This window comes from Pinus tabuliformis, chromosome 6 (assembly GCF_031772625.1).
Source record: "Pinus tabuliformis cultivar Carrire ecotype Pingquan chromosome 6, CPIR1, whole genome shotgun sequence".
NCBI lineage: Eukaryota > Viridiplantae > Streptophyta > Pinopsida > Pinales > Pinaceae > Pinus > Pinus tabuliformis.
In genome coordinates this window covers 697,256,458-697,280,721 of record NC_142292.1, presented here as the reverse complement: position 1 = coordinate 697,280,721, position 24,264 = coordinate 697,256,458, and the positions used below count along the sequence as shown (strand labels likewise).

General features: G+C 40.3%; 1 protein-coding gene across 1 annotated transcript in view; it reads right to left on the bottom strand.

The window, feature by feature from the left end:
• LOC149260571 (iron-sulfur cluster co-chaperone protein HscB homolog) overlaps positions 1-20,848 on the bottom strand; it is a 68,190-nt gene extending 47,342 nt beyond the window's left edge. The window contains exons 1-3 of the mRNA XM_089420871.1: positions 20,015-20,848; positions 19,730-19,826; positions 19,494-19,583 (exon numbers count right to left, since the gene is read on the bottom strand). Of these exons, the coding sequence (XP_089276997.1) occupies positions 19,494-19,583; positions 19,730-19,826; positions 20,015-20,394 (567 nt within the window). The 5' untranslated portion in view covers positions 20,395-20,848. The remainder of the gene's footprint in view (positions 1-19,493; positions 19,584-19,729; positions 19,827-20,014) is intronic.
• Between the last annotated feature and the right edge of the window lie 3,416 nt (positions 20,849-24,264).

The window sequence follows — 24,264 nt, the reverse complement described above, 5'->3', positions numbered from 1 at the left end:
TTTGGTATTTCACGCCACCTGCTCCAAGGAGGACTGCAGAGCAACAGAAAGGTCAAATCCATTTACAACACGGCCAGATTTGTATCAGTGGCCCATATCCAATTGTAAATGTGGTTGGTGATCATTTATTGACTCCTCCACGCATAGCTTAGCAAAGCAATTTTGTAAACAAATTGTATATATACCCAGAACAAAGATGTAACAGAGGGATGAGTGTTAGATGAAGAAAACCCTGTTGTAAGGTTCAACTTCTACAGACTGTAACTACTTTGTAACCTGCAGCGTCTGGTCTTCATTTCCAGCTAATACAAGCTTCTTTTGTTGTTTATTGCTCACTTTCCACTTCTCTTTCTTGTTCCAGGCTATGCCTGTTTGCATTTGTTCTATTGCTGTGAATGTTTTAGCATCAGAGGGGCTGTCATCCCACCTCTGTGTTAGGATTTAGCATGTATCATAGAACATGTGTGCAGGTTTATGTTGTTTAATGCATAGAGAGCTGTCATCCTGTCTGTGCATTAGAAACTAGATTTACAGACCTCTTAACTGGTTGCAGCCGGCCATCACAGGGTCCTGTGCATCTGCTGGTGTGGTCAGTGTTCTCCATTATCACCTTATCCTCAAACTGTGAGTAATAGGTGGTTAAAAGCCTTGTAGTCTAGGGGTGTTCACCCATGTCTGGGGTCAATCATAGTAGAAGTGGTTATCTGGCTTGAATATGCAGCATTTGTTTCATTTATCCACCATATTTGTTGAATTTGTAATGTTCCCGAGCATCACCGATATGCAACCTAGGTGATTTTCTTGGGGTGATAACAAGCCGGAAGATCGTCGAGATATGGTTGAACGATGTTTTTGATGTCATGGAAGGCATAATTCATTGCCCTTTGAAATGTTGCCCCTGCATTCTTTAAACCAAAGGGTAACTTGCGATATGAAAATGTGCCCCACGGACAAATAAATGCAGTCTTTGACTGGTCTTGTGGGCGGATATTTATTTGATTATACCCGGAGAATCCATCCATAAATGAAAAGATTTCACATCTGGCGCATTCATCAATTATCTGGTCAATAAAGGGTGTAGGGTAGTTGTCTTTTGGACAAGCTTGATTTACATCCCTATAATCGACGCACACTCTAATCGTTCCTTGTTTTTTCATTACAGGAACAATGTTTGATACCCAATCGGTTAGAGGAACCGGATAAATAAAACCAGCATGGAGAAGTTTTTCAACTTCTGCCTTGATGGCAGCGGCTTTCTTGGGGTGCACCTGCTGTAGCCGTTGTCGTACTGGTTTGGCATCTGGATACATCTTTATTTCGTGTTCAACTATACTCGAGTCAATGCCTAGCATTTCATCATATGACCAAGCAAAGACATCTCTGAATTTGCGAAAAAGAGCTTTATATATTTCCAGTTCTGAAGGAGAACAACATTTACCAACATAAATATTCTCTACAACATTTGTTTTTGTCGAGATATTTATGGCGATAGTCTCTTCAATATTGGACAAGTTTCGCTCGGAATCCACCGTGTTTACAGTATTTGATAGGAAATCAAAAATTGAAGGATGATGAAGGTCATCAGGAGTATCTTCTTGACAATCCGGAAGATGGGAACGATGGTGGTAATTTTCCCATGGCGCCCCGTCAATTATCATTGACTGAACAATTCCTTCGTCGATGTAATGCACTTGCGACCAAGGATTTGAAGGGGTGCCATATTCCTTAGACCTATCTATCCAAACGCTTGATGAGCGTTGATTCGGGTCTGCCTCCCATGCCAAAAACATTGATTGCTACAATATTTCTATTGGGCTTGGAGGCAATACCTGTAGATGATCCATGTTAATATCGTTTTCTGAGATCTTTTGAATAGAAGATATCATATTGCAGGTTCCTACCGTCGCCACTTCCGCCAGATTGATTGGAGGCGGGAGAGCAAAAGTTCCCATTAATATAGGGTCTTTTAGTAGGCCTACTCCGCTATTTTGAAGCGAATGGGGGCTTCCATGGATCATCGGAATGCTTCCCGTAACTTGGGAACCATTGGGGAGAAATGTTTGTTGGTCGATGATTGTAATTCCTCCTTGAAAGGGAAATGCAATCTTCCTAAAGTAGGTCGACACAACGGCAGCCATAGCATATATCCAGGGCCTTCCCAGCAGGATGTTGTAATCGAGGTTTCCGTCGATTACTTCAACATCTATTTCTACTGTTTTTCCCCCAGTTCAACTTGCAAGTTACTTAAAATCCCATACGGGGTATATGTTCGTCCATCAAATGCTTTTAATGTTGTCGAAGATCGCGACAAGGTTGGAGATCCTAAAGTTTTCCAGCAACTCATCGACATAATACATGTAGATGCCCCCTCATCAATAATTGTTCGATGAACAGTTTTGTTGAGGGCTTTCACTTGAATGAGTAAAGCTAGTTGAGCTGGTAACTGAGGATCATAGCCTTTGTGATTAAAGGACACAAGATTAGAATCCTTTGGGTTTATCCCACCTATCGCTGATAATAAAGCCTGCTTTTGGGAGGGACAATTTTGCAGTAACTCAAGTGTCGACATAGCGGATGGCGATTGGGCCAGATCTTCCACTATATTATAATGTTGTGTTGCTCTGGCACGAGGAATAAATGTCAACTTGTGTACTACTCCCTTTGGCGGTTTTATTGTCAGCTCTGGAATGATGGGCGGCGCAACTTCTGTCGAAGTTGTTGTCGAACTACTAGGTTGATCTTTATTCTTGTTGTTCGACAGCTGAGGATTCCCGTAATCTTTATTCCTTGTCGTTATCAAAACATCATTTTGCTGTTTCGAAATCGACAACATCAACACTTGGGACGGGGAAGCATTGTCACTGGCAACCAGATTTGTTCCTGGATTTGGAAACAGATCAGTTAATACCGCTGAGGTTTTCGAATTCTTGAAGAATTTTCTAAGCTCAGCTTTATATGGACAATCTCTTGTCCAATGATCCTCATCACATATAAGACATGGACGATTTGGTTTCTTGTCTCCAGAAGGGTTTGCAGAAGATTTTTCAGGTGATGATTCCTCCTGTTTCTTCTTCTTCCCTTTGTTTTTCTTCTTGCCTCCTAGTTGCTTGGTTTCTTTGTCTTTGTCAGTTGAGACGACATTTACTTCCGAGGCGAGAAGTTCTTCCTTTGCATTTTGAATAGAAATCTTACGGGCCTTTTTAGATGTAGCCTTTGTCGATTTCGTGTCTGTCGTACCAATCACGCCATTGCCGGCATGAGAGTCATTGTTCGATTTAGGAGGAGGAGGAACGGAAAATTCTGGTCTGGGAGCGTCAGGGATTTTATCGTAGAGCGTGCCAGACTAAGTATAAATCAAGTCTAAATATTGCACACGAGCAATAACTTGCTCTTCGGTGACGACTCCTCCTTTTGCCACATCTTCTGTAATGGAAGGTAATAACGACTTAATAAACCATTCAGCTAAAAGTTGATCAGGAACATACGTTTTTACCATTCTACGACGACATCGCCACTCATGAATATGATCAAATATGTGAGTGGTCGTCGTTTGTTTGAAATTGGTAAGGAGTTTTGTTCCCGTTTCGTACCTTATAGGTAACTGAAAATGGGTTAAAAAGGTTGTGGCTAGGGTACTGAAGTTATCAAACGAAGCTCTAGGTAATTTGATATACCATTTTGTTGCCGGACCAGTTAACGTTCTCTGAAAAAGGCGAAGCCTAATCGAATCATCGTTTAGGGTGTTTGATGAACACCACAGATGAAAGGTCATCACATGATTCGACGGGTCTTCACCCAGATTTCCATTAAATTTAGGAATATCTGACGGAAGTTTATGCGGAATCGCTGGCCACCAAGGGGCGTAAGCAATTGGATCGTTCGTTAGCCGATTTAGATCCGGTAACTCTAAAGTTGCCACGAAGGGTAACTGTTGATTCAGGTTTGGCGAAGCATACCCAGGATAAGATGGAATCGCCTGGGCAGTTGGTCTTTGCATACCAGCATAATGCATTTGATGCTGGTAACTTTGATAAGGTTGATGGGCATAACCATTGTAGAATGGCTGATTCTGACCGTTCTGAATATACGGCTGCCCATTATTTGCAAAGATTTGTTGCTCAGATCCTTGATAAACTTGTTGGAATTGTGGTTGTTGATATTGCACCAGCCATGGTTGCGAAGCTATGTGCTGTTGTCCAATACTGGCTGTTTGACCAAGATGAGGGGTAATTGTACCCGTTTGGGCCTGTGTCATTCCACTAGTTGGCGATTGTGGTTGAGTCGCAGGGACAAGAGGCTGTTGCATTACAACCTGAGATACCTGAGGTTGGCATACAACAGGGAACCCTTGCACTTGCGACATCGTCACAATAGCCAGCGTAGTTGGTATATTTAACATAGGTAAACATTGTTGCATTGAATATACAACTCTTGGTTGTTGAGGCAGTATTAGCACCCAACCACTAGATGTAATTCCAGCATAACCTGAATTTTGTTGTGGACTCTCGTATGGTTGTCCTCCCAGAGGAGACAACGAAAGGGTATATTGCCCCCCATACGGCGGTAATCCGGTACTCAAAGGAATGGTTTGTCCTTGAGGACCGGACTGCCCAAATTGACACCGTGAAGGATCAATTTGCTAAGACTCAACATAAGAGTTCCCGGATATTATTTCGGATGAACAACAGGAACGGACCATACTGTCGAAATAGCCCCTGAGTGGGCCCCATCCAGCGATTGAGAGCTAGTTGGGACAGATGGTATGCCGGCGAACATTGTTGGAGTGACAGCAGGAAGTTCTGCCGTCACTGTGTCTGACGACACAGTCCTAGATGTCGACGGTGGTTTAGACATTTCTAGTCTATCCAAAAGATTTCCTAGCGATTCTACAGGAGCTTCCCATAACGGTAGACTAATTTCTGATGAAGAAGGATATAGGGTGATCCCGACTCCAAATTGCAATGGAGTACTAGATGGAGGATCCTCCACAATCTCTTCTATAGCAATCAGACCAGGTGGAAGAGGTAGATCGTCAGGTCCATAAAATATTTCTGGTGCCAAAGAAGGTATAGAATCTGCAGCGACAGATGTTTTGGGAATAACACCTTCCGAATCAGCTGGAGATGGAGCTGGTTCAGTAATACAAGTGTTTCCCTCGACACTAGGATCAGTTCCACTGTCCTTTGGTGGCTGTGGAACTTCTTCTGTAAAGGCAGGGATACCATAAATGTTTGGAGTAACCGGAGTCTCCGATGGTGTTGGAACACTTGTTCTAACTTTACCAGGGGATTTTGAACCGGTTAAACGAGTTCGCTTCGTCCGTAATAGTTTTGATTCTGGAGACAAAGACGGTTGACTCGTAAGTCTCCGCGAACGACGGGGTTTCAATTGACTTTCCTCCACGATTGCGAATTACTCGATCAACTAAAAATCAAGGGGAAATATGTTTCCGAGTTAAATGAATTTTAGACGCTTCGACACAACTTGTTTTTTCAATTTTTAAGAGTCGAGAAAAAACAAAAGATGACTCTAGTTGCCTTCGATTTTTAATGAGCTTGAAGTGACAAGTGCTCAGATGGACCTTTTCCTTTAAGGAGTCTAAAAAGGAACGAAAGAGACTACTCTGGAAATCTAGACAGAGGGATTACCAAACCAATTGCAAAATTGCAGAATACTTTTTACGGTACGGCAGTCAATCTTCCCGAATGCTGTGTTCAGTGCATTGTGATCGATAGGGCGGTAGACACGGCTTCCTATGGATAAAGGATAAAGCCTATTGTGGTCTCCCAATATATACTCGACGGTACGTGGGAGCACAAGTCCGTACTGGCACTTGTCGTCTCAAAGTGGAGGAATCACCCAACCAGCAATGAAAACAACAGTTACCAGGCTTTACGACGCTGGAATACGTCTCTAGCCTAGACTTCTAAATGTTGTGCGTTAGGTTCCAAAGTGTTTTTAGATTCATTAAATTTATTTTACAGTTGATCTTGCTTAAGAAATTTGCCTTTCAGGTTCACTGCGTGATGTAGATATACAATTTCCTAAAATGCAATCTAAGATGATAAACAATCGTTTAATCTTCTTTTTGCAATGAAAATCCTAGCTACTAAGGAAAGAAAGACGATATTCTTTCAACATAGAGCAGAGAGCACACACTATATGCGTTGTCCTAAATCAAACCAACAAACAGTCTAAATGCAAATGCACATGCATGTATTTGTTTTCAGCCTTCTTAATGTGTGAATGATAAAAAGAAAGCTAAGCGCAAATCTGAATTATTTTTCAAAGCGACATTACTAACAAGTTTCTTTCAAAACAAAATGAAGACAATGACGACACTTCGTTATTTGGAATTGAAAACTTGCTTTCGACACTTGAAAAACTACTAATTCAAATCAAATACAAGAGTAACAGTGGAATCGACTATCAAGAACAACCGGATTCTCTTCTATGACTGAAAACGACACTTGCGACACTTCCAAATAAATAAACGACAGTTCAATTACGCTACTTCTTTATAAAAGAGAACTGAAAATGGCTCAAAATACATAAAAATATTTACAGTTCTTTGCACAATGGAGGCAGAATAATGGTAAGGAAGGGGGTTCCAACAGAGGTATACTGACTACAGACAGCAAAACTCCTGAATAGAGCTGAAAAGAGTGAACACAGAAACCAAAATCTAAGAGCAGAAGAGGTCTTGTCTGATCAGTGCACCTGTAACACAGGGAAAGTGAGATGCAGCGCACCTACTACACACGGGAAGTGCGATGCATCCAGATTCCAAAGAAGAGACAGTGCGATGGTCCAGGGACGAGACTTCAACTGGGTTTCGGGTCACAGTTTGCAGCTCAATTCAGGGATTTAGGCCGAGCAAGTGGTAATCAGTAAATAAATCACAGGGGTAGATCTAAAGAGGTTACTAGAGCCACCACAAGGGCAATTAGAGAGCTTGTAAATCGATTGTTCAGTTCATAAACAAAACCCGGAGATAGACTGAAGCAGCATTGATCTACTTTGCACTTGCATAGCAAATGTAGTTTGAAGGCTAGCTGGCTTGACTTCAGGCTCCGTCTATAAGTTTATAAAGCAAACAAATATAGACAAACAAACAATCTATTCGCTCCCTAGCGGAGTCGCCATTTTGTTATCGGGAAATCTAGTGCCTATGCAGAGCTGCTAGTCCCACTAAGGCTAGTAGCTACCTTAGAAACAAACAAATCAAAACTACTTTCGTTTTCCTTTATGAGAAGTAGATAAGAGGGGAACAAAAGAGACCAACCTCTATCTTGCGCTTGGTTCCTTGCTTGATTCCTCTCCCTTCTGATAGATCTTTGCCACTCTCTTCCTCGTTTACCCAGCTTCAAAGAGTACCTGTAGAATCAAAGCAGCATAACACTATCCAAGAACAGAGATCTACTATCATAAACAATATAGGACCAGATATATATTGACCACACAAATGCATATATCATCAATCATACAGAATGTGGAGAAAAACTTGAATAGGTTTATTAATAATCAAGAATAGCAAAGAGGATTACAACCAATTGTTCTGACCCAACGTCATCCTCACAGCAAGAAAGCCCTTCTTCACCTCATGAAAAGCTTAGATCACCCAACACTATGATGTTACACCAAGAAACCAGCAGCACTTCCTTACAAGATACAACATTCCGACCTCTGGATCTCTGGGATGAGGGATCCATATATAGATGTTTGCAAGGGGGGTGAGTCAGCTTTTGAGATTTGATTAGTGTCCTCTCTCTGATAGTTCTTGATTCCACTTGGAGATTGATGATCTCTTACTCATCCCTGGGCGAATGCAGAGAGGCAAGTGTCACAGGAGAAGTTTCTGGAAGATTCCATGATCCTCCACCTTGCAGATTGACCCTGCCATTTGTCCACTCTCGCCCATCGCACCCCATAGAAGGGCTTTTTAGTATGCATCGCACCTCCCGTGCGCATTTAGGTGGGATGCAGCGCACTTTGACCATGGAGCAGGTGAGATGGTCCAGTTTTGAGTAGTTTTTCATGGAGAACTTTTGGGAGATGATGTAATTAGTTGACCTTGTTCTTTTAGGGGTTGGAACAACACTTTTAGGGATTTAAGAGCCCTTGGTTTATGGACATTTATGATTGGGGTTGCAGTGCCCAAAAATGTCTATAACACTCTGGACAAAAAACTACCATCAGATGTATCACTTGCTACAGTCGGTGAACTACATGGATGCATTGTTCTTCACTCCCAACAACAATGTGAACTCAAGAGATATCTTGAAGTGTTGGGTAAAAGAGCCATCGAAGTTCAGGATGACACCCAACCAGGTCTACAAGACAAAGTCACTCAGGAAGGCTTACCAACTCCTGGTCATCTTTGCATGTCGCTTGTATGGCCAAGAGAGCTTGGAGACCTTCCTGCAGAGTTGGGTTGTTATGTTAGATCAGTTGGCAAATGAAGGAATGCCTTTCAACTAGAAGACATGTTGGCTCTTCAACTGAAATTGCATGTGTCAAATGCCCGAAATCCGCCTAAGGATGGACAAGCAAGATTCTATATGCTTGCATACCTGCCTGATGCAATTTGTGCTCAACAACAGTTCGTTGGCATGGGTTGGACATGGACACCATCAGAAGAAGTTGTGAATGTTTATTGCAAGTTGCTCTCTGAGTGCAGCTACCGAGGAGTCATGACAAGGTTGTTTGACCACTTCATCGCCCCGCTATACAAGTTGATATTTGAACAGGACCCACCTTGCATGTCCCAGGAAGCAATGCAGGCATTGCTCAACATTGTAGATTGGTATGCCTCACCCGGTGGCACCTTCATCAAGATGTTTGGCGTGGAGAAGCCTCTGCATGAGCTGTCGACGTTTGCCACGAACAAGCTGGTCATGCAAGAGGTTGTATACCACATCTCCACAGGGTTGTTAGCAGCACTGCACAGGAGGAAGAAGGCACCCTGGCCTACTCTTCCTTTGCGGATTGAGTTGTACGAGATTCGTACCTTGAAAGATGTAGATTTCGAGACCGAGAACTAGAAGAAATTCGAATTCGACACCAAGAGTTTCAATTTGTATGATCCTCACTGCATATGCAAGAACCACTGTGTGAAGGTGTACTTCCCATGGGTCCACGGCACATGTGATTGGCCAGAGGAAGATCCTTGGAGGTATTGCTATAAGTCCTCTAGGTTCAATGAACTGGTCAGCATGGTTGTAGAATGGAAAGCGGCATTGCAGGCAACAACACCACAGGAAGCAACAACAACGGTAGAAGTAAGCACCAAACCGGCGCAAGACAAAGACAAGAAGAAGATTGCCGAGAGCGCAAAGGCTGAGCAAAGCTACAAGTTCAAAGAAGATCCACTTGTTGAAAGAGTAGCTTTGGAGATAGATGCAAAGAGGCGACAACACGACAGAAGAGTAGCGCAGAGAAAGAGGGAGAAGCAAAGATTGGAAGAAACAGAGAGGAAGTTGCAGGAAACGGAGAAGAAGCTGAAAGCAGAACAAGAACTCAGGAGGAGAGAAAGTGAAGAAAGGAAAAAACAGGAACAGGAAGAAGGACAAGGCGCATTGACAAAGCAAAATGCACAGATATAGGTTGAGATAGCAGAATAGCCAGCAGATGAAGAAGAGGGTGAGTAGGTGCATGTTCGGGAACTTGCTTAGCAGGTTGAGTATTTGGTTGAGGCAACAGACATAGAGACGGAACAGAAGCTAGAGGACCAAGACATCAATCTCATTCTGAGGGCATCCAAGATCGTACCACAGTCTCTGCCACCTCCAGAACCACAACCAGTCCCAAGCGAGCAAGGAGAAGTTGTTCTCCTTGATGATGATCTAGAGACGGATGTGTACAATCTGGCATTTAACAAGACACAACAGAGGATTGTACAAGCACGAAGAAAGCAGCTCTTGAATGATCATACATCACCTGCGCACACAGAAGAAAGGGTGATTGTACCAGATGTTAGAAGACATCCAGTTGTCATGGTCGAGCCTTCTAAGGCTTATGCAAAAGCCACGATTTCGACAGTCAAGTTCTTGATAGCAGGGAATGATCGAATGGCGAATGACTTGCAAGAGGCCAGGCAGAGAACAGAGCAGTCCACGAGATCTGCCATGACAAAGATGAAGAAAGCAAAAGTGGCGGAGATATCAACTTTGGAGGCCACCATGCGGACAATGTATAGAAGATTTGTCACCATGCACAAAGCGGTTTGTCCATTTATACGGGTTTCAACAGCAGTACGCGCAGACAGCCCAAACTCTCAACGACATTCACACTGTTATTGCCCACATGCAAGAATGGACAATGAGGTACAAGGGAGCCCCGCTTTACTTGCACAAGAAGATGAAGCCACAGGCTGAGCTAGACAAAGCACAAATTCAGATGCAAATCCGGAATTATGAGAAGCTCCCTCCACTCATCACTAGCATTGAGGTTTCCTATGCACGGTTGTTCAGGTGTCTGGATGTCATAGTGTGAACGCACAAGAACCCTTCCATCAAAACCCTCACCCAGGCCAAGAGGAAGAACCACGGGGGCTTCACTCAATGAACCTCTGACCTATCACGTGCGTTCGTGGCATATTAAACATTACCCTTAATTTGACTACATATTGGGAAATATCCCTAAAAATCACATTATGTAACCCCCTACCAATACGAACCCAATACACCTTCCCAATTTAAAAAACCCCTACTACCACTAGATATTGCAGGTATCCATTTTTGCAGGTATCCATTTTTTCATTAACTTTGAGCTCCATTTTTTATACCTGCCAATTTAAAAACCCTTTACTGCCTATATATCGCCCAATATATTATGTCATTTTTTCCTCAATATATATCCCCCAATATGAACCCACGTGTTATGGTATTGCTCCCCCAGTGAAGCCCCTGTGGGAAGAACCAAGTCATGCTGGATGTTGACAAACACATAGAGCAGTTGATGCGCATAGCCACTAGCGATGACTTGCAGCTCAGCGTAGAGAACATGCAAAGGTACATCAGTGGTCTAGCCACACTCAAGACAATGTTGCGCATGCTTCAAGATGAGCTGGACAAAGGCTTCAGAACCATATACCCGGAAGCCATGGAGGCAAGGGTCCACTTCGACAAAGATGCCATCAAACAATACAAAGACACAATAGAGCAGTACCAAGCTTGGTATCAGTTCGTCACCGGAGATCACTGCGAAGAGGTTACCGAGTTGGTCTTTCCCCAAGACCCCGAGTGATGTTGTTTGTCTTGTCAGGCTGACTCAAGCCTATTTTTGTCCCACATGGGTATATGTGGAAATTGTATTATTGTAAATATATTGTAAGTGAAATTCCAAGTGTCATTAGTGGAATGTGAACAGTTACTATATAATGTGAAGAGTCGTGAGGGTAGTCCAAGAGTCAAATGGGAATGTCAAGGGTCACCCCACCCTTTGCTATATATAGAACCTCATAACCCATTGTACAGGCTTTTGGGAGCCAAGCTTTTAGCTAGGCATTACTTAGAGAAGGCTTGGAGAGTATTGTGACAAGCCTTGGCTTCTACACAGTGCAGAGCGAGTGCATCTCTTTGGAGGAGCAAGCAGTGTTGACTGTAATGTTCCACTATTGGGGCCAGTGGCTATCAATAGTGTATGGATGGATAGAACTTTCACTTTATATATATATATATATAACAGAGCCAGCACGTTTTCATGCATATGTTGTTATTGTAGTTGGACTATTTTGGTTGCTTTAGCAATGTATGTTATTTAACTTACGCATTCGTGTATGAACTATTTTGTATATGATTGTATGAATCTTGTTGAAATCGTGTTGTTGGTTTAACCCGTCACTTTGGATTGTGGACTATTCTGCTTTCCAACTCGTGATGTCATTCAACTCGTGTGTTCCTTTCAAGTTGCGTACTATTACAGGCTTCTAAGGGACACACTTCATTTTTTCCCTCCATGTGTTAGAACCCCCATGCATCTCACTTGACTCGATGCAAGGTCACACACTTGCTTCCAACAAAGATATCACACTTACCTCTGCGCAATCGCAGTCAAGGCATTGTTTTACTACCCACTGCTAGGACTCCTACTCCAAACGGTCTGAGGTCTAGTAGGGACTTCTTACCAGGGAGATCCCTTGACATGTTGGCAGGTCCAGCATCGTCAACACCTAGAAACCCAAATCCGAGAAAACCAATAAGTTTTTTTCATTATATTTTTTGTACATTAGATATTCTTACAAATGATTGTATTCATCTCCTCTTTGGTCGGTAATGTAAGTTTAACCATGTACAATTAATCGCTGCAAGAAAATTCCTAATAAAAACAAAAAAGATACAATAGCAAACACAAATTTGCACAAAGATTTTATTCTAGAAACCCAAATCTAGGAAAACCAACAAGCTTTTTTTAATTATATTTTTTGCATAGGATTACAATACAATATATAACCTATGGCATACATAAGTCGCCAATCCAACCATAGTTCTTTAACCAAAACTACAAAACTATGGGCAAAACCACCATGCGCCACAAAACCTTTTTTAGCAAAACCGTGGGACAAAAATCGCCAAAAAGGGATGCAAAAAATCACCTAAAAAAATCTTTCAAGGTGTTGCATGGTCTTTCAGGGCACTGCACGGGGGGGCTCGCCCCCTTGCATACCCCTCTATGATCGTGGTGCATATAAGTCGTGCAAAGAATATAACACATGCCTAGTAGGTAAGAGATGGCCAAGTGCACACAAGGAACATATAAATGGAAGAAGTCGGTCCAACATAATACCAACTAAAGTAAGGACGTAGATATTCTCATGAATGATTGTATTCATCTCCTCTTTAATCAGTGATGTAAGTTTTAACCCTATACAATTAATCACTACAAACAAATTCTTGATTAAACACAAAAAAGATACATAGCAAACATATGAATTTACACAAAGACTTTATCCTAGAAACCCAAATCCGAGAAAATCAATAAGCTTCTTTTCATTATATTGTCTATATAGTAGATATTCTTACGAATGATTGTATTCATCTCCTCTTTGGTCGGTAATGTAAGTTTAACCCTGTACAACTAATCGCTGCAAGCAAATTCTTAATAAAAACAACAAAGATACAATAGCAAACGCACAAATTTGCACAGAGATTTTATTCCAGAAACCCAAATCCAGGAAAACCAACAAGCTTTTTTTAATTATATTTTTTGCATAGGATTACAATACAATATATAACCCATGGCATATATAAGCCGCCAATCCAACTATAGTTCTTTAACCAATACTACAAAACTATGGGAAAAACCACCATGCGTCACAAAACCATGGGACGAAAATCGCCAAAAAGGGATGCAAAAAATCACCTAAAAAAATTCTTTCAGGGTGTTGCATGGTCTTTCAAGGTACTGCATGGGGGGGATACCGCCCCCTTGCATACCCCTCTATGTTCGTGGTGCATATAAGTCGTGCAAAGAATATAACACATGCCCAGTAGGTAAAAGGTGGCCAAGTGCACACAAGGAATATATAAATGGAAGAAGTCGGTCCAACATAATACCAACTAAAGTAAGGAAATCCTTGGGAATCTCAATTGGAGAAGGTAGCTCTAATACCACATGAAAATTTCAAGCCTTATGAAACTAAAGTCCTTATGATCTCAATCAAACAAGTAAATTGTTGAATTTAATTAATGCTGAAATTAAATTTCAGACCATAGCATCAACCACACAATAGCTAAAAATCAAATAGAAGAAGCATAAAACAGTTTCACATATACATAGACAATTGCTCCTTTAAACCAGCTTTTCATTCCTTCAAATACCTTGCAAGGAAACCTCCACAAGCTGCTGGAAAATGGCACTGCATGGACACCCAAAATACACCCTGAACTAAGCTTGTATATCCTGCTTGAGAAAGAACAGTATGCTGGAAAAAACCCAGAAACAGCAGAAAAATATTGCATGACCTGTCTGCATGCCTGTACAAACATGTTCGTATGACTGTACCAACACCCATACAAATGTATGGAACTGTTCCATAAACTTATACTGAACTGTACAGCACCTGTACAAACTGATGCCCGCTGTCCAATTTGCCTCAACCTGAATCCCTGCTTGTTCTCTCGCTCTCGCTCTCTCTCTCTCAAGTGCATTGAAGGTCTCTACCTTGATCTTGTCTTTATACCTTTAGCTAAGAATCTATTTTTGAGATTATTCTTTGTCTAAGTCATGCATGTGATACAATTTTTGGACTCAATTGTTAAAATATAAGAAATTCACTTTTTTACTAAAATGAATTACACAATATGTTGCCAGGAAACGTGGGTGCAGGGACGGGGACGGGGACGGGGACGGCATTTTTGGAAACAGGGTGCGTGGGTTCGTCAGGTAATATAATAATATTAAATTTTAATAATTATATTTTATAAATTATAAATTTATAATTAATAATATATATGTTTGAATTTGTATATTTTTTCAACTTTAAACAAGAAAACTTTAATGATAATCATTTAAACATGCACATCATTGAACATTCAACATTGACATTGAAATTTCAAAATTTATCACCAAAAAACTGTTCTTTTGAATCTTTTCCGTGTAACCATGACACTGTGACAGCTATGTGAGAGAGCTCAAGGCTACTACTAAAACTGAAAATTCAAAATACATACTAGGATAAATGCTAGACTCAGCTATTTTGGTGAAACTTGGGACATATTTTGTCACACACAGGCTTTAAAATAACTATGCAGCTTAGGTTCATTTGCAAGGATGCCTATCAATGAATCAAGTTGTGGTCATATAGACCCTTCCTCCTACACAGCCAAGGAGTGTTAGCATTTTTGCCTCCTGCTCTAATTTCAATACAGCTTCTCTCATTGAAATTGCTCATTCTGGCTGGAGCTTGAGCTTGTAACTTTGCTTTGAATGTTTAGTCTCTCCCATATAAAAACACAATTTTTTCATAGGAGATACTTCTCAACCTGATAGTGGTCTAGAATTGTCTTGATGTCTAATCATCCACCTGCCCCATGCATGGTGTGCTCTGTGGTAAAGCAATCCCAAAAATAGTGGCAGCCTTACCCTTCCACAAAACACGCTTATCAGTCTTTGTTTCCCAATAAAATGCACAACAGCCATCTGATGGCTTGAGGGATAGTTTGTCTTTGAGTGCGAAGCTCTGCCTGAATATTAATTATCTAAACATAAAACATCTTCACAGTTTTTAGAGATTACTTGGTGAACAAGTCTGTAGAGACCATATATGATTTAGGCATATTTTCCTACTTTTAATCTTAACACGATGTTATCAGAATGCTATGAGAAATTGGCAAATTTTGATACTTAATTTAGCCATTGTCCAAAATAGCCCTTCGCCATTTAACAGCATCAGCTGATTACCGCTTATGGCTGGTCTCAATCCTACTTTCTATTTGACTGAAAATGTCTGAACCTGTATGTGTGCATTTACAGTTTATAATTTGATGGTTATTTGGCTCGGGAATGAATGTTTCATTCCAAATTGATTTACAAGAATTCTTAAAAAACAAGACTTGTAAAAAACTTAAAAAACCGGGTGGGGGTACCTGTGCAACACAGGTTTTGATGGTAAGGACCGTGGAAGAATGTTTCATTCCAAATTAATTTACAAGAATTGATTTATGGTTTTTTAGGTTTTGTTATAAGTTTTACCTTTGTTATAAGTTATTTTTTAAATTTCAATAAAAAAAAAAATATTTGAAAATTAAATTTTTAATATAGTTTTTTTTATGAAGAACCCAAAGAACCCAACCCGAAGAACCCAAGAACCCGTTAAAGGAAGAACTTTTTTTATGAAGAACCCAAAGAACCCGAAGAACCCAAAGAACCCAACCCGAAGAACCCAAGAACTCAAGCACCCGAAGAACCCAAGAACTCAAGCACCCGAAGAACCCAAGAACCCGTTAAAGGAAAAGAACCCAATTTTTTTTTTTGAAGAACCCGGTTCTTCATGGAAGAACCCGGTTCTTCTGGGTTCGTCTAGGAAGAACCCGTACCCGAATCCGGTACTTGGGTGCGGGAACCCGGGACGGGTTCGAGAACCCCACCCCCGGGTGCGGGTACCCGTGCAACACAGCAATATAATTACTTTCTGAAAATATCTCAAACTACTTCTCGCACATTCACACTGAACCTGTGCAGAAGTTCCTGTGTGAGTTATAATAGTTTTTACCTGCTCACATAACCCTATGTATCAATGCCCTCCATGCTTTCCAGGACCCCATCTATTCCAACCACTACCAAAGTTTCGCTCTCGAGACAATCTCAATGGTTTTTTGAAGTTGAAAAAACAACCACAACAATTCTTTGCCTTGGTTGTCCCAAGTCTTTTCTATTGTGTGTCAAGGCAATGATTCATAGTGGAATGCTTTGATCGAAAGCCAAATTTTCCTTTGGATCATTTTCCTTAGCCTCAGCCCACTTCCTCACTTTTTTCTCCATATCCCTCTTATTAACTTGGCAAACTTCAGGAGGAGTTCCGTAATTCCTAGGGTTGTTTTTGTCCCCCCATATTGAAAGGCACATTGCCCCCTTGCTTGCAAACCACTCTTTGACTATCTTATTGAGAAGGGTCGTGATGTGCCAAATGAGACTGATTTTGCAATGGTAGGAAGACGTGAATGTGGACAATCCATTAAATCAAAGGGAAGTTACAGTAGCAAGGAGTTAAACCAACTACTTGAAGAAAATTATACCAACGTGGACTGTGATGGAGAAGAAACATTAAATGAAAAATATTTAGTTAGTAATGGTATTAAGTCTTTGCTTATAAGTTAGATCATCAATAGATGTCCAAATTAACACTTGAACTTTTATAACAATTGCGAAGGCCAATACCATGTAACTTTAAAAAGGTTGAGGTTTTGGAGAAATAAACATCCCACATTTGCTGTAAACTTGCATTTTGTCAACTTATTCTACATTTTATATTTTAACAGTACTTGCCATTTCTCTATGTTATTGAATTTTGTTTGCTTGATGACTTTTTGTCTATATGCAGAAATATTATGGCCTTGTTAACAACAAGATTGGAATATTGCCATTAGGACTTCAAAAACGACAAGAAAGAGAATTATCTAGTGATGCACCCAAGATGAATCAATAACAAAGGAAAAAGACGCTCAAATAAATTGCAGTACAATTTTGAGTCTTGACTGCTGGGGCATGTCTAAATCAGCAAAGAAATTGAAGATGGAGGCAATAATAAGCTAAGGTAAATAAATTCTAGAGAAGCTTGACAAAATACTAGAAGTTGAATTTAAACCTGAATTTGCAATCAAACAAGGCAAAATAGTCAACAAGATTCTTAGCAGATGACCCTTGTGATAGTATTGGCCAACAAGCACTATTCCTGGCCATGGACAAACAATGGAGAAGGAAGAAACAACAAGCTTCAAATCCTTAGACAAACACAAGGATTGAAAGGTTTCATGCACATGCTGGATATTGACATTGTTTTGGCAGATTAAATATACTAGGTTTTCAAAAGAATTTTTTGGTAAAATTACCTACTAACTTTTAGGTTATACTTGCTAAGTTTGGAACAGTTGTGTTGTAAGCTCACAAAATATGAAAGACATTGGTCAAAACATAGGAAACATGCAAAAGAACCACCAATATGTCAATGAAACAACTCTGAAATTTGTGTAAGTCAAAGACGAACCCTAAAATATGAATAATTTGAGAGGTGATCTTGAAAAAATAATTTCAGGAAAAGGTAATCGATGTAACAGCTATTTACGGAATTGAAATTATTGAAGAAAAGAATGAAGCTAATACTTACAACCCAAAGTACAATATGCCATTCTACAACGAGTTTATGTCCCAGAACAAGGATCCCAAGTCAATTACTAAACATCAAGGATACTGAGGAAGAAATAAAAGGTTGCTACCACGCTAAGCACATTTTGGAGGAGAATGACAAATATTATCAACATCATACTAGTAAAGCAAGACTTTTTTTCAACACCATCTTCTAGAATATCCACAATGCTCATATTTAAATCAATGTTTCCAGCCACTATTTTTTGGTTCATCATCAAGATAGGAAGTCATGGTTCAGAACTGAGATATCCTATCACAAATATTATCAACATCATACTAGTAATGTTTAAAAGGTTATAAGTAAAGCAAGACCTTTTTTCAACACCATCTTCCAGAATATCCACAATGCTCACATTTAAATCAATGTTTCCAGCCACGATATCTTGGTTCACCATCAAGATAGGAAGTCATCATTCAAAAAAGAGGTATCCTGGTTCAATATGTTTGAACTTCCTGTCCTGATGATGAACCTAAATATTGCAGTTGGCAAAATTGACATCAAGATGAGCATTGCGGATATTCCAGAAAATGGTGTTGAAAAGAATGGCTACTGCAGAAGTTTGAAATCTGAAAGCACAATTCCGTTTGAGAGATGTATCTGGATTCTGGCAGTTTATGTATTCCATATGATTGCATAAGAGATCATGCAGTTAATCTGAAAGCAAGAATTTGTTTGAGAAAGGAATCTAGAAGTTTATGCATTTCATAAGATTGCATCAGAGATCATCAAGTTGAAGTAAAATGTCTAGACTCTAGATATCATCTATTGCATCTAGCAGACAGGTTGCACCGAGATGAATTTTGATTGCAAACAAAGCGAGGTTGGTTGCATTCCCCATTGTATGCAAACAAAGCGAGGTTGGTTGCATTCCCCATTGTAAGCAAACCAAGCATCAGTTGCATCCAAACCAATCTCTTGGCCTTGACTCATTATGTTTACAGTCTCAAACAGAACGCTTACTGGGTAAACTATAGTTAGTATCATTTGACCTAACAGTTTTCTGGCTCCGAAAGAAATGACAGAAACTTGCAGTAATTTGTCATTCCAACTCTTATAAATGTATCTAGAAAAGAAGCACTGTAACCTGTTATCAATTAGATCCCACTTTTGAAATAAAGAAAGTGTCATAAGACTAAGTGAAATGCGCTTCTCAAGTTTGAAATAGTTAAAGAACATCTAGCATTTGTGTCCTACAAAGATTAGACAGGACTCAGCTTTGTCAACTCTGAATCTGTAATATATGATACTTGGCTAATGAAAAGATATGTTCACAAACATGCCCACACACAAGACATACACGCATGAAAACTAGCTCTGTCAACTAGCTAGATGTTACATGCAGCCCCATTTTCACATGGCAAATGAGCCCTCAGCCCACAAGGGGCAAACCACAAAGCAGCCTGCTTATGTCGGGAAACCAGTCAACAAAGAGGGGGATGCTTAAGCACTTGCTCACAGGGAGGTTAGAATCCAGTGGGCGACTGGAAAAGCAACCGCCTTCACTATTGAACCACAACCCCATGGGAGATAGTGCAGTACTGAAAGGGAGTTTGAAACAATTGGAAAATAACAAAACCAAATTTGAACCTCAAAAGAAAAGAGATGGAGAAAAGCTTCAAAAGTGTACCAGGTATTCTGCTCTGGACAGAGGCCTGCGAAGGACATCATAAGCCTTGATCACTTGAGCAGATTGCTGAGCCGAATTATCTTTCTCTTGCTGGTCCCAAATAGATTTAGAAAATGAAAGAAATTTTACTCAGCCTTCCACAATGAATACTCGGGATAAATGAAAAAGTTCCAGATGTAGCAAGCCAACAATTTATCCCAAGAATAAGAATATGTAAAAGCAACAATAGACCTCACCTCAGAGTTGCATTGAAATAAATCAGGATGCACTTTCTTCTGCCAATCTTTATACTTTCTTTCTAGATCGTTCGTAGACACATCATAACCTGGCTTCCTGGAGAGAAGCATGCCCACATCATGAGTCCCACGACTGCTTGCACTATACTTTTACCTAGACTAAGTAGTAAACTTATCGAATATGTTTATTAGTAAAATATTAATATATATTTATAATCTGTGGGTTCCTCGTACAAATAAATTGTCATATTCGTTTCATGTGAGTTTCAGCGTCCAGAGATTTACAGATTGAATATCTCGAAATAGTTGACTGAAGAATCGAGGGGTTGAACACTTTTGCATGATGGGCACACTAGAAATGGCCCATCAGGTGCCTCTGTGGCACATGCCCAGCATTTAGTGAAAGAGTCTTGAGAATTTGCTGTGGAGGAAAATCTGCCCAAGTTTGTTAAATGACGGAGAAGACCACTAGGGCAGTTGGTTATGCAATTTTCTTTATAAAAAACATTTGGGCAGCTAGAAGGGGCCAAATTAGATAAGGGCTGATGCCCAGATGAAAATGTGTGAAGGCGGGCATCGAAGGCATGATTGGGAGAAGATAAAGAAAATTGGGTATCATAAGTTAAAGTTGCAGCCAGATTGAGAAGCCGCCTCCTCGCCACCATAGTTGCCTACGCAGCAGTTTAGGTTGTTTTGATACCGGGCCGAAGGCGTTTCCTTAGGGTGGCCTCCTTTAGCACCAAATAACAAGTCCCTGGAATTCCTATCGACAACAATGCGCTGATATTGCTATCGACCGAATTCGGGCTCACACTTTGCCAGATGCTCAAGAGGAGAGAGGATGAAAAGAGTTGTTAGGTTGATAAAACAGGGTTAAATTCACTCCACGCGTCTCGAGTTCGCAGTTATACATTTAAACACTCGAATGGTTCCATGCTCACCTTGATCTGCTTTACCGACATTGAGTTGAATACAGGTACCACTCTAATGGTGGAAATGGTGCCTTCAATCCTGGCATCAAAACCCGTGGACATGCTTCTGTAAGCACACGGACTGGTATATTCCTTCAACGGGAGCCTCACGTGGTTTTTTTGACATATTTTCCCGTGAAATTTGTTGTTTTGTGAGCAATGTTATTGTGTTTGCCGCAGTAGGGGGTTTCTTTTATATATTTTTCGGTGAAATTTTTAGCAATTTAATTCGTTTGAATTATAAATGTGATTTAATCTGAGTGATCCAAAGGTTTTACGTGATATCGTATTCACTTTTTTTTATTTAAAGATATTTTTAACAACAATAAAATATGATTCGATTAAAAATTGTGACCGTTAAAATTTTCAAAATTTAAAATAATTAGAAAAGCCATTGTATTTTGTAAATATGATAGTGTGCATTATATTCTTGTTTTGATAATTATGTTGATAGGTTTATAATAATAAGATGGAAGTTTGAAGGGTGGAATATGTTTAATTGTTAGTTGCTTTTTTTATTTATATTATTCAACATTAAACTCGTGCCAGGATTAATATCGTGGTGGCTTAATTATGTTACGGTAGTTATAATTAGGTAATGGTGAAAATGTAACAACTACCAACGTCTGTTTTATTATCAATTCGTGATTAGCATCACTGATCTATATTTTGTAGTCTATTTTATCTAGGCCCATTGAGATGTCAAAACAAATTGCCATGTGAAATCAATGCATTTGGACCTTCTAAACAAAATCTAAGTGCTAAAGGACCTGTTGGCATCTGTCACCACAAATTATACAAACACTATCATTTTAGCTACATAGTACTCTCTCTTTTTTCTAAGTCAAATTATACAAACACCATGATCCTTGATCATTTTAGTTACATAGTACTTTCTCTTTTTTGTAAGTTTTTCCCTTTTCTTGTTATTCCCAAGAAATCATTTTAGCTACATAGTACTCTCTCTTTTTTCTAAGTCAAATTATATGAACACCATGATCCTTGATCATTTTAGTTACATAGTACTATCTCTTTTTTCTAGGTTTTTCCCTTTTCTTGTTATTCCCAAGAATCAAGGAACAGGCACAAAGTCAACAAATCATTACATAGAAACTCCCAATGGAGTAGTACAAAGGCAACTCACAAAGGAGCATCATGTCAATAAGACTTGAACCTCGGTGGGGAGGTTATCATTAAACCCTCCCAACCACCTCAGGTAATTACAATGTCATAAGCCATAAAGCTTGCTAGGTTGTTTCAGTGATGTTGATGCATATCTTACCTTCTTATTCACAAACCCTATTGAAGAGATTGTATTTCTTCTTCACAAACCCTTAACCCAAGCAACAAAGGAGAGATTGCACCTTTATTTCCGCTATGTTTAGAGTTGTGGTTTTTGTTAGATGGCTTCTGACTTCTTAGACAATCACAAAATCCCACATCACCTTATTATGAGTTGTCATCCTTATTTATTGATGAAGTGTAGTAATTATTCACTAATAAGTTGTCAATAAAATCTAGTTTTAAAATTAATCAAACATATATGCCATAATCCAATATCATAAAATAAATACATCGGTTGAGAATCACTTCTTTTTCACTAAATTTTTATATTATATTTTCTTTCTTAACATGGAACAAAAAAATTACAATTTTAAAACAAGATAATGTTATGATAATTTTTATATAAAATGAGGAATTGTAACTCATCAATAATAGTCATTTAGAAAAGATATAACCAATAATTAGGGAAAATACAAGGTCGCGTAGCTAGCTTTACATGCCGCTTAGTTTAATTATTGAACTTTGAAAGGTATAAACCAACTCCCACATTTGAACAAGGGCTACAGAGTAGCTACTCTCACTTAGTTTAAATATAGTTAAATTGGAGTCAAAAACAATAAAGACTTACATCTTTATATTAATAAAAATTACAATTAACCTAGATGCAGGTGATAACAATGGCATTAATGGTGATTAGATGGAAGGACGGGGGGAGGCCTAGCCACATGGCCGCCTGCGTCCCCTCCCAAGCCAGAATGAAAGGAATTCATGACGACTTGTAGGCGCCATTAATTGGGTGCTCCAGTCGAGATTTCTCTATCAAGCTCAAGGCAATGGCCTCCACAGATCATTATGCAGTCTTTCCTCCTCTGCTCAATAGCACTTGCCCTCCTCAGGCAACGGAGCCTTGCTCACGCACCGTCACTGGAAACCGTTGTTGGCTACTCAGCTGCGTGGATGTGGGAAATGGGTATCATTTCTCCCAAACCATGCACTGTAATTTGATTCCAGCCCAGAATTCCTCAATTCTCTCTCTGCATAGCCATTCCTCTGGGTCCCCAACTGATAGCTCTGCGACGAACTCCGTCATGGCGCGCATCTGCCACCGCATGCGAAGCAGAAGAGGGGGCAATCGTGGTTGAAGCATCCGTCCTCCTGCCACGCCCATCCCTGAATTTGCCTCCCCCTCCCCTTCTCCTGACATCTCAAATCCATACAGCACCTTCTTGGGCCGATATCCAGATACCCGCAGTGGCCGAGGGCGGGCTCAGCTCCAGGGTGCCCGCAGGAGGGACACACCAATCCATACGGCCAATTGTCCCCTTCCCCCTCACCCCACCCCTCACACGACTCAATTTCGCTTCCATAGCACTCTTCACAGGCCTATTATCACCGCCACCGTCACCATCACCTTCTCTGAGGAAATTGACCTGCAGGAAGCTCCGCCAGGGAACAATGGTGAGCAGCAGAGGGCCACTCAACGGAACAGGAGTGCCTGAGACCCAGGCAAGCAGCAACTGGTTGAGGCCTTTGCCACCTCACATGGAGAGGAGCCAGTTGACAGTCAGCAAATTGCCGAAGGTAGGGCTGGAGACACGAAGGCAACCGGTGGCAGAGCAGGAGACACATCTGGCTAGCATGCAGCAGAAGGAAACTCTGTTGGCACTCAACCAGCTCATGGAATTTAGCATGACACGTCAACAGAGGAGGAGGAGTGGTACCAATATGTGTGTCTTATCGAGGAAGAGTCGGCCCCAGATGACCTCAAGGAGGTCCATCACGATTGACACTTAGCAGCCAGGTGTCGCCCTTCTGCGAGCTGGCGTTTTCTTATGCTGATTGCATGATTTCTATCATGTTCTATTTTGTAAAAGCTTTCCTTTTGGTTATTTTTTGCTATGTTTGGTATTTTTGTTAAAACTGGTAACCCCTGTGTGGGTTTTTATCTGCTTTCATGGACTGGTTTCCCCATTACTAGGGCAGTCGCGCTTAGACTGTGATATTTTTTGACAAACGTTGTTCAGCACTGCTAAGGCCAAAGCCTCGATGTACTTCTATTTAAACAAACAAAAAAAATTGATTACAATTAAAATAGCAAGATATTCATGATCGCATTATCGGCTAAGACATAATAAGAACTCTATTTGTGGATGGGTTTTCTATAAATTTTAATATCATATTTGTTCATTTTAACCTATTATTTGTATAAATTTGTATAGAAAATTTATATTTTTTTCGCAGAAGGTACGCCTTCTAGAAATGCTCTCATGGGAAAAGACA